The following is a 19,173-nucleotide window of genomic DNA, read 5'->3' on the forward strand; positions in this document are numbered from 1 at the left end:
GGGTTCGATTCCGACCCAGGGCGAAATTAAAAAATGAAAAAAAAAGAGGCTATATTCTGTCTCGTGATTCGGAAGTCACGTTAAGCCATTGGTCCCGGTCTATTGAGTTGGTCATCATGCCCCTCATAGATTTGTAAACCAGTCCTAGACTGTGTAACAAATTTTTTTTTTGTCATTAACTCATTATTATTATTATTATTATTATTAGACACTAAGCATTTAGTTTATTTACTACAGTTACAGAACATTTTATGTAAATATCTATGTGTATTCATATTCAAGAATTATTTTTTGATCATTATTTTCTTTTTTTATTCGTTTGCTACCGTCTGTTTTGTCTTTTTTTTAATTAAATTTTAGAGAAATACCTACAATAGCATTTCATTAATACCGAAATTTTGCTTCAAGCATCTATTGCATTAATTTAATTAATAACTCCACAAGAAAGGCACAGCTGCAAATGAAGACGACTTCTAAGTAACGGACGAATTTGATGGATTTTCTGAAGCAAAAATAATGGACATTGAAAAATATGTAGTAAATGTGGCAGAACTCGAAAGCTCACCTTTGATGTTTTCTTCTATTTCGTAATGAAATTCTTCATTATTGGAACAAGAAATTTTGCAAGGTTCCACTATTCCATGTTCACACACTAGAAAATAATATTTAAAATTAAACAAAAAATTGTGTTTATTTTTTAATTTAGTTTACCATTCTTTATTTTCCATGATGATTCATCTATTGAAATTTTTGCGGCGATCTTTTGCAGATCATAGTTATCGTGTCTTTCTATAATGTTTCCATTTTTCGTGATGTTATTTGATGAGATACTGTAGAAATTCGATCGTCCTCCTTCATTTAACGTTGAAAACACACGTGGCTGACCATCGTGTACCACAAGGAATATTCTTAATTCACTTGTGATACGTGAAGGAAAAACTCCAATTTACCTTCTGTTGATAATATAACACCGCCGCTGCAATACCGAAAGTCCGACTCTGAAAATATAGTTAAATCTTAAATAAAATTATAATACTTGTAATGGGAAAGTGTCTGAATTTAAAATGAGTTTAAGAATTATAAGACATCTGTATTTTCTTGAGCAACAGTGCGTTGTAACTTGAGTTGTTTAATTTCTGTGTTTTGGACATTTAGACCGTGGTTCCGAAGTATGATTGTGGATAAGTATGGCAACTATGTACGAAAATTTATGTGACAACTGTGTAGGTATAGTTGACATTTGTATGAATCACCCAATATAAATTATATTTTGCCAATCCGAATAGAATTTGGAAAATAAAATACAAATCTCGCAAATACTTCAACCGCTTTTGATAACACTTAATTTGCCGGTTGGAGTAAATGCATGTTATCCGTTTATGGCAAAAAAAGTGAGGTTATTTTTTCTAGTAAATTTTTTTTTAAACAATTACCTGTTAGTTTGGAAGCCGTTAAAATTGGTATAGCCTCAAAGAAAACAAGAAGAAACACACAACAGAATTTTAACAATGAACTCATCGTGCAGAAACTTTTCGTGGCAAAATCACTGACAAGTAGGTATCTATCTAATCTCATTCTGTCAATATAGGTACCGTGCCATCACATAAATTCGGAATTACAGTAGGCTGTGATTTATATATTTTGTCTACTAATAGTTGGTAGACCTTTTAACAGTGAGGTGTAAATGTGATGTCATCTGAATCTGAATCCATGTAATACGATCAAAATAAACTATGTATTACGGGATGATTATTATAACAACATTTGAGAGACAATTTGAAACTGATTTTTCAATGAAATGACATTGCTTCATGAATACCAACCCAATTCCATTAAAATAAAAGTCACTAGATAATTATTTTATATTTAAAAAAAATTAAATTAATGCAGTCGAAATAGAAAAGATAGCATGTTACATTCGTTTCACAAAACATTTTGTTGAATTCGTTCTTTTAGAGCACTCCTTACTACGCTCGTCGTGCACTAAACCCTCTCGTTCGACATTACCTACAACTCATATAACTACGAGTATATACTATTTAGTTATTATGTATTTCCATTATTGTGGTAATTATAGCACAGATTGCTTTTGCTTATAACGCAAAAACCGCTGTAAATTCAATAATGCAGAAAGTAAAAACGAAACTTACAACAAGTAAAAATTAGAATGTGTTACAACTTTTTTTATGGTAAATGTCACTTTTGATAATGTTGTCATTTATTTTGTTCCAGTAATTTTAAAATAAACTTGGAAGATTAAAGAGATCTTCTAAAAAACGTTTTAGTTAACTTATCATTTATGTAAACATGAACAGTACAGGGTGATTTAAGATTTACCGCCCGAGCGAAAACACACACTTCTAATCGATTTAAAATTCTCAAAAAATCCAGGAATGATTGTGTATCGCTGTAGAACACTGTAAAAATTTCAATTTTTTTAATGAAACCAGTAAATATTTTGTTTTAATTCGATAACCGCTACATTAATTTAGGTACATAATTTTTCACTGAGTCTTTTCAAACATTTTTAGGGAAAATTTGATGTCATTGAAATCATGAAAACATCACCGGATTTTGAAATATGTAAATGGAATTCGATATTAAAGTGCAAAATTTAGTTATGATTTATTATTAAATTGGGCGGTCGCTTCCACAAAAGAGGTTGACATGGTACCCTTTAGGGACTAAAGAATTACTAGAAAAGTTCTCAACAGATGTTAACCAACAATGAGGTATTTATCTATGACACTGCAGTTGTAAATCTTGATCATTTTTCGCTGTTAATGTTAAACTTGGAATCATATAAAAACTAATCCCTTTCTTTTGATACGAATTTCATAAATATGTTCTTTGAATTAATTGTGAATTATGAGCGTCCATCGAAAAAATTTTTTTTTGCTCAAAATCATTTTTTTTAATTGTATGGTTCTAAATGAAGTGACACGGAAAAATTGATTGCACACGTTTGAAGCCTTATATGAAGGGAATGTAACCCTACAGTTTCGTAATTTTTACTAATGTTTTAATAAGGTTAATCGTGCCGGGGGTAAAACTTGAATCACCCTGTACAATAAGTTTTACGCCATTGAGTTTTATTTAATAAGGAAATTTGCACTAATCATTTACAACATTAATTTAATTAGGTTTACAAAAAACACATAGCTACAAATACTAAGAATACTACGATGTTCAATGGAAGACGGTTTCTACCAGATGAATTTGGTGAATTTTCTGAAGCAAAATATAATGGACATTAAACAATAAATAGTAGTTGATGTAGAACTTGAAAGCTCACCTTTGATCTTTTCTTCGTGATGACCTTTTTCATAAATGGAACATTTTTTACAAGACCCACCACGTTCACACTCTGAAAAGTTTATCTTTACTGTTTTAATCTTTACTTAAACTATTTATCTAAAAAGACAGAAAGTAAATTTTTGTCACAACAAATGATAAACAGAATATAAAATACTGGTTTAGCAACAATACTTATTGATTTAATTAGTCCACGACCTTCTAAATAGTCGAGACGCTTGACTCTCTCCGGCCTGTTCATTTGCCAGTTTTCGGCGTTCGCCGTTTGGCGCTACTATGCAGGCGCCGAAATTGGCGCGAAACAATAAATGTCAAAAAGATGACATGTAAAATGCTATTTGGAGACGTGTAAGGATTATAAAAAGACAAAAACATTCAATGAATTGGCTTCAGAAAGTTTAAATATTTGCCCAGGTAGGGATTTCAAAAATCTTTTAATCAGTAGTAGACTTGCAATAATTTAAAATGTATTTTAAAAATATTCTTCACTACCATAATGTTGTAGGCAAGCCTTTCCAATAGTGCTGCTAATGTACCGATCCCGACTGAAACATTCTCTGTCACCGCAAACACTCCTTTGCCTGCTTAAATCTTCATATTCTTTTCCTTCATCTACTTCCAATGTTGTGGGTATTATAGCAAGTACTGAATTCCGTGAAATAATTAAATTCATACTCACATCTCCATAAATTTCGTTGTATTTAAGAATATGTATATTAGGAACGTTTAGTCCTGTTCGTTTTAGTTTTCTTCTCAATTAAGTTTTAAACTACAAAATACAATAGCGTATCAATGAATAATGAAATTTGGTCTAGTGACTCTAAACATTTATTAGATATAATTGTTGAGAAAAAGATGCATCCGCGTTTAGTTATTCTGAACTTAATGATCGTTCGTTTATCTAACAACCTTTCTGGGAATTTTTAAACGAGTGCAAACTATTTGCAAAACGAGATGTGTACATTTTAAACGAATTCAAATTGTTTACAAAGCAGTGATTGCTTTGAAATGAATTTATATCCAATGATATGTCAGTGTGAAGCCAAATCAGCTTAAAAGTTACTTAAAAAGTCAACAAAAGCTACCAGAAATGTTACCATATGTTTACTTACTTGAATTGCAAAACGAACTTTCATAAGAAAACACATTTTGGGCTAAAACCCTCCTAGCTTATCTACTCGCATTAATGTAAATAATGAACACACGATTAAAATGAAATGTGAGTCATATTGTTGGATTTTCTAGTTTGAAAGCTTACCGTCATCTTCATACATAGAGCAAGTAATATTGCAAGGTTGTACAGTACCATGTCCACACACTAGAAAATAATATGAAACATTTAACAACAAATTGTGTTTATTTTTTAATTTAGTTCACCATTCCATATTTTCCACGATGAATCATCTGATGAAATTTTTGCGGTGATTTGTTGCAGAACCACGTTATAGTATCTTTTCATAATGTTTCCATTTTTCCTAATGTAGACCGTCTTGTCATTTGATATGATACTGTAGGAATTCCATTGGTCTCCTTCATTTGATGTTGACCACGCACATGAGGTACCATTGTGTACCAGAATTAAAATTAGTTGACTTGTGTTACGTGACGAAAGCAAAAAGTCCAGTTTGTCTTCTGTTGATGATATAACACCGCCGCTGCAGTACCGAAAGTCTGAAAATGTAGTCAAATGGACTTATTTTGTAAAAATCATAATACCTAATGAGATAGTGTCTGAATTTGAATCAGTTCCAGAATTTTCAGAAATCTATGTTTTTTTGTGCAACAGTGCAAATACAAAAGGTTGCAACTTGAGTTGTTTCATTTCTATGTTTTGGACATTCAGACCTTGACCGAAGTATAAATAATATTCTGCAGAACCCGAAAACAATTTGGGAAATAAATGAAGTACAAATCTAGCAATTACTTCGACTGATCTTGATAACACTTGATCTCTTAGTGTGGGATGTGATCTATCAAAGAATTACAACTAAAACAATGATTTGAAAAGAAGAGTAAATTCATTGATATCAATTAATTACAAGGGTAATGATAAAAAAATAAGTAGTTTTTTAAGAAAACTAGATTTGTTTGGTGTGTATAGTGAGGAAATTACAACGGCGCATGATACGTATGTGGTAAAAAAGTGTGGTTATTTTTTTTAGTTTAGAACTTTTTTTTCAAACAATTACCTGGTATATTAGAGTCCTCCGTTAAGATCGGCACAATCGCATAGGTTATAACAAAAAGAAACACACAACCGAAATTTAACAATGAACTCATCATGGAAACGCTTTTCATAACTAAAAAAGTTTCCTTATCTTATTTCGGTGATTATTTGTTGTTCGTTCATCTATCAGTTTCTTTGCAATCTGTGCATACTAGGTCTACTGTGTACAAGTATTTGTACAAGATAATCTCCAAGCTTGCACGGTCACAACAAGAAAGAAATTTAATTCGGTAGTTTTCATCGAACGATCTGCATTTTTGTCCTGCGGAATGTTTAACTTATTTAATTAATTATTATAATAAGAGATAATTAAAAGTAAATAATGAGGAAAAACAAGAGATTGTTATTTTTTACCGCTAGAAATTAGGAGAGGTGATGTAAGATAAAGATAACGACCTTGAGGAGGATGGAAAGGGGCAATCAAATTAGTTAAATAACACAGGAGAACACTGATTCTGCGGTGTGGAGTTTGAAAGTCGATATTGGGTAATTTTAATCTTGTGAATACGAAAAGTCTATCATATCTGCCGAATTGACTCTAGTTTTTGAGATAAAGGCACCCTCTTATGATGAACATAGAATAAAATAAAAATATTGGATATGTTTTAAAACTTTTATTTTCCAACGGCAGCAGCGTTATAAATAATAATTTAAATAGAATTAATCGTATAAAAAAAAATCACGAAAATAAATTAAGAAAAACGTGTTTTATGCGATCGTCTAGGTACTGTGTTTTTGGTTAGCAGTAGTCCACCATCATATTGTAACGGTCCGAATAGGTTCGATAAATTAAGAATTTTAATTTTAAAAAATAATTTCAACGAAATATTTTAAATACCGTTCATTTGTGACGGAAATGCTGGTCAGTTGTAAATTTTATTGTTGCTTTGTTCACAAGAGTGGCACCACACTCCTCTAGTGAAATCTGCCAACCTTTCTTTGAAAATGCAGGTACGCGTCCGGGGCAAAACATAGCCCAAGGGGAACAAGTGTTCAGAGGAAAGGAAGCGTTGCAATAAATTTATTGTAATTACATGTTCGACAATTTGGGTGGTCCAGTTAAAATCAGGGGATAATTGAATTAATGAATTTGATGTTAGCAGGTTTCAAATTGAGAGAACAACAAAATTAATGTTCATTAGGTTAATTTACTTTTTTAGCATTCTCAAATTTGTGGCATATTTGTAATTAAAGGGCGAGAATTGCAAATTAAAAACAGAGCGCTTTATCGTAGAAAAGAACTAGAATCGTTTGCACTTTTAGTTAGAAAAGTAACAAAGCAAAGTAGAAAGGGAGTCGGTAGAAAACACGGAGGACCGGGTAACGGTAAAGCCAGGTAGTCGTAGAAATCAGACGTGTGAGTGAGAGAGAGAGAATGAAATTTACGAAGTAATCATTAATTAGAACGGTTTTGGGGAATCAAACCAATGTAGAACAATTTTTAGAAGTAGCAGAACAACGGAACTTAGTTGCATGAAATGGCACTTGCATAACAGCGTTTCAAGCCCAATTTAGGTTTCAAAATAAGATTAATTTGTTTCATTTTAATTATGTTTGTTTCATTTTAATTGTGGTTGTTTTATTTTAATTATGTTTGTTGCATTTTAATTATGTTTGTTTCATTTCAATTCTGTTTAATTCTTGGTGCTGATTTTTATTATTGTATAGAGTCGGTAATTCAGTGTTCCTGTTAATTAGGTTTGTCCCATTTTAATTGTGTTTGTTTCTTGATGCTGATTTTTATTATTGTATAGAGTCAGTAATTTAGTGTTCTTTTTCAGAGTTCTAATTCAACAACAAATTATGTATATACGGTCTGGTCCTAACAAAAGTCTAAATTTAAACATTTAAAATAATGGTGGAAAAACGGAAACTGTAATTTCAAAAGTTTTAGAGATTTCGAAAAGGCGTCGCGATCGGCGTAAAGTAGAACCGAGCTGATTGGTCACGTTGATCAAGTAGGGGTTGCGAAAGTGGGGTGCGCCAGAAATGATAAAACCGATTGCGGGACGGGAAACAAGGCTTTTTTGATTCACTCGGGGTTTGATCTCCAAAGTAGCCGGAGGTACGTTCAGTACTTCCAGCAGCCACTTTGTGACCACGTTCTTTACATTCACAAGGTAAATTATTTCTCTAATTCTTGTACATTATTTGTAGTGGCGATTTAATTAGTCAAACAGCATTTAGTTCGTTATCGTTCTAAAGTAAAGATTATATTATTTTCTTTGAGCTTTGATGACCACGTGACTCTTTAGAATCTTATATTAATTTCTTTACCGCGAAGTATGTGATCTTCTTGCATTTACCGATTGAGGAAACGTGCTCTTGTCAAGGGGAACTAGTATGCAATTATTATAAAACATTTCCATTCATTATTTATGTCTTGGATTCTCGAGTTCGGGAAGCTACCGCCAGTGTCCGTCGCACTCAATAAGCTGTGGTCCGGCGTAAGAGCACAAAATTAGCCGCGTCACCCCCAAGGGGGCCAGAGACCAAACTAGGCCAGCTGACACGTGAAGAGAGGTACCCTTTGGCCCCGTTAGAACCTTTTTCCCTTTTATTTTCGACCACCGGAGTAGACCGGGGTGATCTATGAGATTCCAGGACATCGCGTCGGGTTAAATTTAATTGGGGAAATAATTGAAATCTAAATCGGATCACATAGTTCGCATCTCAAACTCGTATAATGCTGTTCGCGCCACAAACTCATATATTTGCCCAGCTTAGTCATTTATTCCTGAGTCAGATCTCAATTCGTTGGCCGAGAGTCAAATTTCATTGGGGCAAATTTCCACCAACTTCTGTTATTAAATTCATTTATTTATTTCTATAATTTGTTGGGACCAAACGCCACCACACTCGATTATTTGTTAAATAAAATTTAAGTGAAGTGTGCTCAATCGTTTTAATTCTATTTGGAAAAACCTTCCAAAGGTACGGCCTCTCGTTAGAACCTAATTAAACAAAATGAACAATAAAACACAACGTAGGATCCATAAATATTTCTTTCTCATTATTTTTGTTTCGTATTTTTCCGCAAAAATAACATCCGAGGGAAGGCGGCAACCAACAATACACCAAATGAGGGAGAAAAAAAATCATCGAGGAAAAGTCAAGGAAGTCGAAAAGTTACAATATGGTGGTCCCACTAGCCTTGATATTTCTAATTTCTTCCATAAATTTAAATCTCCAATCAAGTCATTGAGCTCTCCTTGAGAAAAACCCTAAAGTGTAGGATTGCACCCTTCAAATTCACTTTCGCTTCTGTTTTGACTCTCAAGAGTCTAACATTTCAACATCATCATAGGAAACGTTTGATAAGGCAGTAAATATCGGCACTGGCAAACCTTCACTGTGCAACATTGATGGTTTAGCCGATTGTATATTTGGAAAAAATATGCTTCGTAAGCTTGTTTTACAAAATCGGTAATATTTCTTCGTTGTAGTTGTTGTCAGTATTTACCACATATATAGCAAAAATTGTTGAGATCGTTAACACAAAACTTACGGGAAGAACTCATATTTTTTTCTGACATAAAAACACCCAATAAAACAAATGAATAAGCCAACTGATAATTTAGCAATCAAAATAACGAGCAAGACAGGACAGATTATTAAAAATTTTATCATTTTGGATAGTAGGGTTTATTGTGAGAAGTAGAGTCAATTTAAACAAAAAAACTACATCCCGAGTAATTGTTATTTGAGTTACATCCAAATTCACTACAAAAGTTAATGCCGCAGAAAAAAAATGTTTTTGTTCCCCAGTGTAATCAGTTAGAAAACCCACCTAAACATTACATATAATTTGTGTCATGTCGTGTCACAATTTCGCCCTTTGTGAATGCTGAATACTCGCATATGAGAAACAAGAACATCGATGTTCCTCACACAACCCTTAATAAATCGGGTTGATGTTTCAGATCTTTCCTCTTCAAAGTGTGCATGTTTATTTTAGATAAGATATTCTTTTACAATCAGTAAATATATCTACAGTTTTACAAAAATATACATTTTTTCCTTATTTATTCTGTTCACCTTACATATCATATCATATCATTATACATCGAGGTTTTTGTCACTGCAAAATTTCTTTGACCAATATTAGCACATCAATCAACATTAAAAGATATAAACGATATGAACTGCGAAAGATGTACTTTAGTACATAAAGCAGTATCTTTTTCACGAATGGGAAGCACGAATCCCAATTCTATGAGTGAAAAAACACATTTCATGGATGAGTTCCTAACAAAAATTTTTCTACGGCTATTTGAATTTTTTTTACTGCAAACTGGAATATAACTCTACAACATTAGTTCTTTGAGGATATTATCATCCTTCCTGTACATGTCCTGTTATATTCCACCGGCCCTCTGGAGCGGTCCAACTGTTGAATCCATCTTTGGGGCCGGTGTCGTTTTGGGGACCGATGCGTTTTCCACGCCGGAGTGACTCTGGAAAGAGCCGGTTGGGGCCCGTCTCTCGAGATCCTGGTCGTCTCGAAGAAGAGCATCCATCGTCTTTTTGTCCAGCTCGCTTTCACGGAGCCTCAGTCTTTTTTGTAGAGGGAGAGAAAAGAAGTGGACGATACGAACACGTTTAAAGCGTGAACGAAAATGAACGAATTTCAAAGATCAAGATCAAAATACATTTATTTTATTTACGTGTGTTACATGTTAAGGAATATTTGGTAATTTAAGTATCTGTCACAATAGTGTTAATGGTAATGTTAGTGTTAGTCAGAATGTTAATCTTAAGAACATTAGTGAAACGTTCAACCGTTCACAATAATGGTGATGGTGATGTAAATATTAGAAACGATGTTAGGAGATCCGGAAATTTTGTGGTGTCTTAACATCTTTGTTAACATCTACCAATCACATCGAGAATTTCACACACGCGCAAGCACAATGACAGTTCACACCAGCTGGAAAGCTTATAAGACTCCGCATACGGACTGGCGCGAGTTTTAAGAGTAACATTCCGTTAACATTATTGTGAATACTGGATGACTAACATCACCATTACCGTCTCCACTAACATTATAACATTACCACTAACATTAACACTATTGTGACACTATTTATCGGAAAGTTGAGACCAAACGCGGAACGGACGGAACCCGCTCATTGGTCGGCCACTGAGCGGGCTCTGTACCCCGGGACCCAACGCTGCCCCATATCAGAACATGAAACATAATGTTATGAGAAATAATATTTTATGATGCCAAAAGATGTGTTGCGCTTTGGAAGATGTAAAGCGTGCTGGAACAAAATCGGAATTTGTGTTTTAATAAAATTAAATCGCTGACATTAAAAATTGATGATTTTTTTTACTGCTAACTGGAATATAACCTTACAATATTATTTCAAGTGTTATTACTCCAGTTGCAGACCAATTGTTAAATACTATTTTTATTTACCATTGCATCTTCCTGTAGCTTTATCACATCCATCACTCGTACATAATGGACCACATTTATTGCTGCAGGAACAACAACAACCTGCATTCATTCAAATGAATTTGTCTAGTTTACTCTGCTGACATAAGAATCCTTGGTGTCCCCAAGCGCAACCGCACTGGGAACCTTGGCAAATTCTGTGCTTTTCACAATATTCAAATTCATTGCCTAGAACGTTGTTGCAACTCATGTTACAATATTTTTCTAATTTTCCAGGTTCACTGTCAAAGGCTGGATCATAGTTCCATTGTTTTCATTTTCAGATTCTAAATCATCCAAAGTCTGACATGCATATGTTGTCAAATTTGAAGAATCTAATCTGTGAATATTTTCTAGTAGAAACATTTTTCTTCGTCCATTTATTGACAAATTAATTTCTGTTTGAATTTTACGACAATCTCTTTGTCTTGATTTAGAAAATTAAATTTACCAAAAGACAATAACAAACGAACAATGGTAAAAAGATACAGGAAAATAATTACCTGTATTGTGTTTTACCAGAATACCATCTGATGTCAACTTCCCATAGTCCATAATCCTCAAATTCTCTAGTCCTTCTATGGAATTCAATTTTGGTTTCTTGAAAAGAATGAATTTCTATTACATGTTCTCGCCAGGACTTTAAAATAGATGAAGACTCATGTCTAGGATAGATCGATTTTGTGTAATTATTAGTACCAAATACGACTATTTCTAAGAAGCAATCCTTGCACAATGATACGTAGAATACTACGTAGGATAAATTTTCTATACCAGGAACCAATAAAACTGTGGGTTTTTCCTTGGTGATTTCATTCGCCCATATAGAAGAATCTACAAAATATAAGTTTAAATAATTTAATTGCATCAACAATCCCAAATCTTACAATGGTGTATTTTCCAAAATATGTCTTCTTTGCTTTTAATGACAAACTCGTAAGTATGGTTCGTATTATCTGGTCATTTTCCAACACGTACAGGTTATTATTGTGTACGGAGATTGCGTAATGATTCTATTTGTTAATATTTTGTATTTCAATTTGGAAGTCATCAACATTTTTTTGATCGTTTATAAAAATGTCTATCTTCGTAACCGAAAGCAGATACAAAGAGAAGGAGAAGGACATGGTCGAGCTAAACCTTTGGCAATTTGATTTGATTTTAGAAAGATCTGAAAAATAATCGCACATTTGCATAACATTAATATGGGGTGTTTTTTAAATTTCACCTCTTAGTAAACGTTGAAGAATCGATTGTGAACGCACCACTCATGTAAAACGTAAAATTTAAACAGCTGATCCGTGATCCGTAACATGTACATAGTGCGTTCACAATCGACTAGTGCGTTCACAATCGACTCTTCAACGCCTACTATGAGGTGAAATTAAAAAAAACACCCAATATATCTTTATACAGGGTGATTCATTTTTACCGCCGGTGGCAAAATGACCCTTAAGAATTAAGAAAAAATTATGAAATTTACAGTTTTGATTTGTCGAAAAATTTACTTTAAGCCGGTATAATTGATTTCAAAAAATTTTTTTTCTATGAGCAGATATTTATAAAAAAACTGTTTTTTAAAAAATTTTCATGTTTAAATTTTTGCATCAGAATGTGGCTAATGACGTATAAAATCAATATCTGCAACCCGTTTCGAAAAATCTTTGATAGTTTTTGAATTATATCGATTTTAATGGAAAAATTGCTTTTATTGGTAGTTGTTGGCTTTTAGGGTTGTAAATTTTCCTTAACAATGACTACCCTGTAAAACTGACCTGCTTCGGTGAATTTACGATAGGATTTGTAAAGGACCCACTGCTGTGGCAATAAAGACCTAGTTGTTAAGATATTGGGACATTATGTCGTAAATCATGAAGCAAATACAAATTTGAATATCAAAATGCGTTTATTTCGATAATACTATAAGCTAAAAATTGATTGAAATTGGTAAAATTGTGTGAAAATACCTGAGTGTGCATATGCCAGAAGATTGAATAAATTAAACAACTAATAATTGAGAAAATGCCAAAATTTGACCTAATTAACTTATAAATTCCATTTTTTGATATTATGTGCCTTATGGATAATAAATTAGGTCTGCAAAATATGAAAGTGAAATCATAATTTTTAAGGTCAATTTTGCCACCGGCGGTAAAAGATGAATCAGCCTGTATATTTTTATTCTTTGTATTGAATATTGACATACAGTAGAAACTCGCTAATTCGCTACCTGAATTACAACCGATGTAGAAAGAAGACCGATCATAATTTTTTTAGTTGCTGTCAATGTCATCTTTAACTTAATCTCAAAATTACCTGTTCACACTGCTTAAATTTTGCAAAATCGTTGTTACTTCATTTTGAATGTGTACGCGATAGTTTTGAAAGCAAGTGTACATCGCCCAAAGCAATAGATAGATCCAAAAATTACATTGACTTGCTGTTGCAAAGGTCTAAATACGATGTAAGGCTACTGGTACTAGGACTGAGATTATAAATATTACCTACCTTCCCATCTTTTATCTACAATAAGGCTTCCAACAACGTTTTCATTTTGTAAAATCCAGTTATCTGTCGTCCAATTGACTTTTTCTAAAATGCTTGATGTATTTTTATTAACACTAGTAATCGGAGGTATAACAAAAATAGGTGAGCTAATGTTTGCAGATACACAAGTTACGTAACTGTCATTTTGTAACGTAATAATGTTACTCTTCACAACTAAAATTAAGGAAATATAAAGGACATATTTTAAAGCACGATTTATATTTCCGTATACATATAGCATAACATAGTCAAAAATCATAAACATAACTTAACTTTTAAAATTCAATTTATAGTTCATGACAAAACGTGATATGATTGTTGTTTTTTTAAGTGTCAAACAATTGTCCAATACGTTTTATGAAGACGAGGTTTTAGAAGCTGCTGCTTGTGCTGTGGTCTTACACGAGATAGGTCGAAATAAAGAGAAAAGGAAGAAACTACGAAAATCATTTCCTTCTTCACACCGTCCACACAGTCTTTTGAAAACTCATCGTACAGTGCTTTGAACTTTTCAACACACTGTACGATTAGAATTTCCTTCATATTTTCCACCTTTTCAATTATATTTATAAATTGAATTTATTAACAGTGACAGCATACCTACACGTAAGCGTTTCTATGGAAAAATATTAAAACTCCGTAACTTTCATGGTACATATCATAATAACTGAAATTGGCCAATTTATATGTAAACCGATACGGACTTATGTTATGTTAACGGATCTATAAATAAATGCATATTTGATTCAATAGGATTCAATTTTGATATGTTTTGCCATACGTACTATTGCGGGAAAAAAAGTGGGACATCAAATTTCTGTCAGTTTTGAAAAATTCGATGTAGTTCAAGCTTTATTTTTTTTACACTATTCCAGCTTTTCCAAATGCCCTCTCCTTTTGATAAAGGTGGATTTTGATTGGGACTTTGCATTAAATAAATATTCATTACGTGCTTACTTACAATCATTCCCTACAACCTACAATACTTAATGACAACGTCAATCAATTCAAAGTAGGGTCAGAATCAGATAAGGGTTATTTCACATTAAAAGTCAAGACAATGACGTTGATGCCCCACTTTTTTTGCCCGCAATAGTACATGTTACGGAACTATAAATCTCATTACGTTACGCTATTGATTTTATGTTATAAAGATAGGTACGAGGGAAATTTAAAGATAAAGACTATCAATAAATAGGTATACATAGACAAGATAAGCTTCTGTCACAATACAAAGTGTCATTTATTTGGTGTTTATAGTTTGGCTTTGGTTTAGAAATAAAGTGAGGGTCCTATTGTTCGCCTCTAAGCTCTATAATGTTTGAATTATTAAAAAAACAACGCTATACCAGCAAGTTTTGTGTTCGTTTATAGCAACGGAAGCTTTTGAAATGTTTTAACAACGGCATTTCACGTTTTTCGGCACCGAAGGCCGTGAAAGTTGCGAATTGCAAACTGATTCTGTTGCTGCACTTACGAGCATTTGTAATCTCAAGGCATCTCAAGCGAAAAAATAAATAAATGGACGACGTTCCGAGACTGAAATTGACGCTATCAAGGCTTTTGAGGCGATTTTGAAGAGACTCTCTAAGAATGGCTTCCAGCGCGTCTTCGGGCAGTGGCAGTGGCAGTGAGATAATAAATAAAGTGGTTTTTAGGCGCCCTTAATGAAAACGGTAATTTTACGTTCTCAAAAGTGAATGAAAAGTAACTCTTTTTCGGACGCTAAACTGTGGCGCCATCTGTTGGTCTGTTTAGTAAGAACACAACGAAACCGACAAAACCGATAATAATTGTCTTGTCACCATAAGTTATGTAAATAATTGTAATTGTATTGCAAATACATAGTAAATTTCTAATTTTGTTGGCAAGCTGATAACAAACATTATAAAAGAATTGTTAATATGTATTAATTAATTAATTTATCTGAAAAAGGTAGATAAAAATAAATGTGTAATTTTTTTAATGATATCTTTTTTTTGTTATTCGTGTGGTCGCCTAAAAATTTAATGTGCACCTCTCCCAAAAAGTGCCTTTTGTCCTCGCCTGTTTTCAAGCCTCGGCTGCGCCTCGACTAGAAAACTCAGAGTCTGGCGAAAAAGATGCACTTTTTGGTCTTGATACACAAATAACTATTATGTGAGCTTAATCCCAGTTGTAGAATGAATTTTCGTACACAGGCACTTTACGTGTACCTACTTAATAGTAAAAATCCTCGAATACTGGCTCCCCTAATTATATTACAACAAAACCTTAAATACAAAAGTTGTAAAAATTGTACCTAAATTCCTTTCTAATTATTTTCTACCACCTTCTGGTTCTGTTAGACAAAAACAATTAAATATTAAAAATTGTAATAGCCATGACTCCCGACAGCAATAAAGTTCATTTTTTGACAAACGTAACGGATTTGCTGATTCCTCAAAGAATAAACTCTTTTAACAAAGAAGTAAAATGGGATTACTGCGGATTGTCTTTTAGAGACATGCAAGCAACATTTCCTGTATTCTATCCGGAACGACCAGTTCCAAGTTTGACATGTCAAATATCATACATTGTCATCTTTGGTTGTCAGTGTTGTCACCTCGGTTACACTTCACAGCTGTTGCTATTTTGACAAATTCTTCAATTCTTTTTTCCATTACTGTGCACTTCCGGAAGATTAAAATAAAATAGAATTGGCAACCATTTGTCAAAGTGACGTAAATTGAGAAATAGTGAAATACAACTGACAAAAGAGGAAATCCAAAAGAAAAACACTGTAACAATTTAATAAGTAAAGAGCGATCAAATTAATTTGTAATCGAGTTATCCATGGATTTGAATCCGTATGTCTTTTCGATTGATATGCCCAGATCTAACCTGTGTTTTAAGCTGTTTGTTGTTCAAGAAACGACATACGACTTCGGATTCACGGATAATTCGATTACAAATTAATTTGATCGCTCGATATAAAATAAAACTTTCAAAAAGAATTTCAATGTGCACATGGTGATTCACAGGCTTCCTTGTGTTTAATACATTTAAGGTATATTCCGTAAATATCAAATTTTAACCAAAATTCTGGTTCGGCGTTCCGTAAAAGTACATTCCTGTAAATTTAGTATTTAAGGAACAACTGTCTCTGAAAAATTGGTTGTTTATTTGTCACCAAAACGACCGACGTAATACGGCGGTTTTTTCGGTTATTTCTGATATTTTACAAATAGTAAGCAGCTGTCGGAAAGAATAACTATTAAAAATATTGTGAGCGAAGGTTTCACCAACACCAAAAACATGAATGTAAGTATTAAATTAATATATGGGAATAAATAAACACATTTTTGAAAATATGTATATTGTAGGCAGAGGACCACACAGTGGAAGGAAAAAATCGGTGGTCAGAAGAAGCCACATTCTTGCTGATCGAAACCTTTAAGGATTATAAACATAAGTTTGATTCTCCGATGTACAATAAAAAACAGGTATGGGGAATGATTTCAAATAAGTTAAAAGAACACAATATTCTATAGTCGTCAGCAAAGTGTGATGAAAAATGGCGCAATTTAAAGAAAAATTACGACAAAGTGGTAAGCGAAAATAGGAAAACAGGAAACAATAAACATACCTGGAAATTTTTCAAAGAACTTCACGACATATATTTTAAAAACCCAAAATACCATCCACAGTTTACCGTTTCAAGTACACCACCGTATAATCAAACGACTCAAAAAAATAACGCTGAAAGCCCTCACTGTTCAATAAAAAATATCGGAAGTACCGATGATGGCGTTTTCAATGATAAACCGGATAAAGAATCTTGCACGAAGAATCTGTGCCCACGAAAAAGAAAAACTACAACTTTGTCCGAAATAGAACACATAAACAAAAACGCCACGAAGAAAAAATGGAGCAAAAAAAAATTATGTTCGAGTGGTTGCAGTAAAATTTCGGAAAAGGAGAATGAAATGTTTATTGTTTAACTGTTTAGTTCATGTTCAGATGTTCAAAATGTTCTTTGTTCGTACCAAGTCTTCTTTAATAAAAATGTACAATTTGTAAAAACCTTATTGCAATAAATTGTTACAAATATAATTTCTCTTTTGTTGACCCATTCGCAATCTATCTCTTTCCATAATTATATCTTCATTAAACTCTTCACCATTTTCATTTTCGATGTCCTCAGCATTTAAATCCAAAACATCATTTTGCAGAATGCAAATGTTGTGAATAACACAACAGGCCATTATATATTTGCACAACCAATCGATACATCTTACATCTAAGTTATCTTTGAGGCATCTACATCTTTTCTTCAGCAAAGCAAATGCTCGTTCAATGCAACTTCGAACTACAGATAATCTGTAGTCAAAATTTCTTTCATTTGCGTTTAAATGCCCATTGTTTCTAAACTGTGTTATCAATTGTGGCAAGCATGGATAGGCCTTATCACCAACTATATGAGTGTCCTCTGGGAACATAATTTCATTTCGTTGATTAATATAGCTCCATACATCACTTCTTCGCATCATGCGTGGAACCTACTTCGCCAGCATAGCAATGCGTAAATAATAATCGGTGGTCGCAGATACCCTTAAAAGATAGCATATTATCAGCGAATTTGTATTTTTAAGTAATTTACTTGTAATATTACAGCTGCAAAATTTTTTCTACATATGTATGCCATTCCTTCCTCTTTTGGTAGTGGTATTGGTATATATGTTCCATCTATAATACCAATTGTGTTTGGAAAACCCATTGCATTGAAACTATTTTTAACATGCATCATATAATTATTAGTAGGCCATTTGATAAATGTCGGAGCAATCTCAATAAGAGCATTAGCCACTCTTCGTACAGAACGAATACCGGTTGCTCTTCCAATGTTAAATCTGCCACATAATGATCTAAAAATCAAATGATCAAAGATCAAGATCCTAATTATTCAGTTAGGTGTGTACCTATAAGTATCAGGTGTAGCAAAGTACTAAATCGCCATCAAAAGCTGCGTTTTCGAATTGATGGTATGTCTTCCAACATCAGTAATCGCTGTTGATATTTTGTTTGAAACTAGATCCAAAATATGGTTAAAAGTGGTCCTATACATCCTGAAATTTTCACGAAATTCAGCTTCAGAATAATTATCAACAACATCTTCTACAAAATTTCTTATTCTAGGTCTAAGAACTGCAACACGAATATTAACAAGCATGTATTTGCTATTTGGTAGTTTCATTTGGCTACAATTTTCAACTTACTTAGTGGTCCTCGCACGATTACTTCTTCATCGCTTGAACTATCACTGTCGTCGGTTAACAAGAGTTCATTAAAAAACACCATTCCCATTAAACGTCTGTTTTCCATTTTGACAATGGTTATAATTTTTAAATCACAATTGTCAAATTTGTCACTTGTCCCGTAAAAACTTCTATATTACAGTAACCTGATATTCACCACTAGCATGATTCTGGTTATCCGAGAATATTTACGGAATATATCTTTAAAGACTAATGATTTTTATACCATAGCTATAAAATGTTTCCAGTTTATTTCCGTAATATACGAGTATTTTTGGATATATCAATGGAATTCATGTTCGCGCCAAATCTCAAATCGCGCCAAATATTAATCGACCACTCCGACCACCTCCCGAATGTGGACC

General features: G+C 33.1%; 1 protein-coding gene and 3 long non-coding RNA genes across 6 annotated transcripts in view; all 4 read right to left on the reverse strand.

Annotated features, from left to right (window-relative positions):
- Window positions 1-268: 268 nt before the first annotated feature.
- On the reverse strand, window positions 269-5,746 carry LOC138128682 (uncharacterized). The gene is made up of 8 exons (XR_011158846.1): window positions 5,505-5,746; window positions 4,693-4,986; window positions 4,574-4,633; window positions 3,296-3,367; window positions 1,434-3,231; window positions 712-998; window positions 566-652; window positions 269-502 (listed from the first exon to the last, which is right to left on the reverse strand). It is a non-coding gene; the product is annotated as an uncharacterized lncRNA (long non-coding RNA).
- Window positions 4,039-4,567, reverse strand: LOC138128684 (uncharacterized). The gene is made up of 2 exons (XR_011158847.1): window positions 4,428-4,567; window positions 4,039-4,084 (listed from the first exon to the last, which is right to left on the reverse strand). It is a non-coding gene; the product is annotated as an uncharacterized lncRNA (long non-coding RNA).
- Window positions 5,747-10,179: 4,433 nt separating the features above from the next.
- The window catches only part of LOC138128544 (uncharacterized), a 75,894-nt gene continuing 66,900 nt past the window's right edge, over window positions 10,180-19,173 (reverse strand). Inside the window, exons 9-11 of one of the 2 annotated variants that reach the window (XR_011158756.1) lie at window positions 11,489-11,819; window positions 10,968-11,325; window positions 10,180-10,809 (exon numbers count right to left, since the gene is read on the reverse strand). Coding sequence is in view for 1 of the 2 variants with exons in the window: in XM_069044740.1 (XP_068900841.1) it covers window positions 10,727-10,809 (83 nt within the window). In the remaining variant the exon portion in view is untranslated. The remainder of the gene's footprint in view (window positions 10,810-10,967; window positions 11,326-11,488; window positions 11,820-19,173) is intronic. The other variant, XM_069044740.1, reaches the window with a different exon arrangement.
- On the reverse strand, window positions 17,526-19,128 carry LOC138128554 (uncharacterized). Of its 2 annotated transcripts, XR_011158765.1 has the most exons (4): window positions 18,770-19,128; window positions 18,473-18,698; window positions 18,154-18,418; window positions 17,526-18,104 (listed from the first exon to the last, which is right to left on the reverse strand). It is a non-coding gene; the product is annotated as an uncharacterized lncRNA (long non-coding RNA). The 2 variants fall into 2 exon arrangements; XR_011158764.1 differs by having other exon boundaries at window positions 18,473-19,127.

This window comes from Tenebrio molitor, chromosome 4 (assembly GCF_963966145.1).
Source record: "Tenebrio molitor chromosome 4, icTenMoli1.1, whole genome shotgun sequence".
Taxonomy (NCBI): domain Eukaryota; kingdom Metazoa; phylum Arthropoda; class Insecta; order Coleoptera; family Tenebrionidae; genus Tenebrio; species Tenebrio molitor.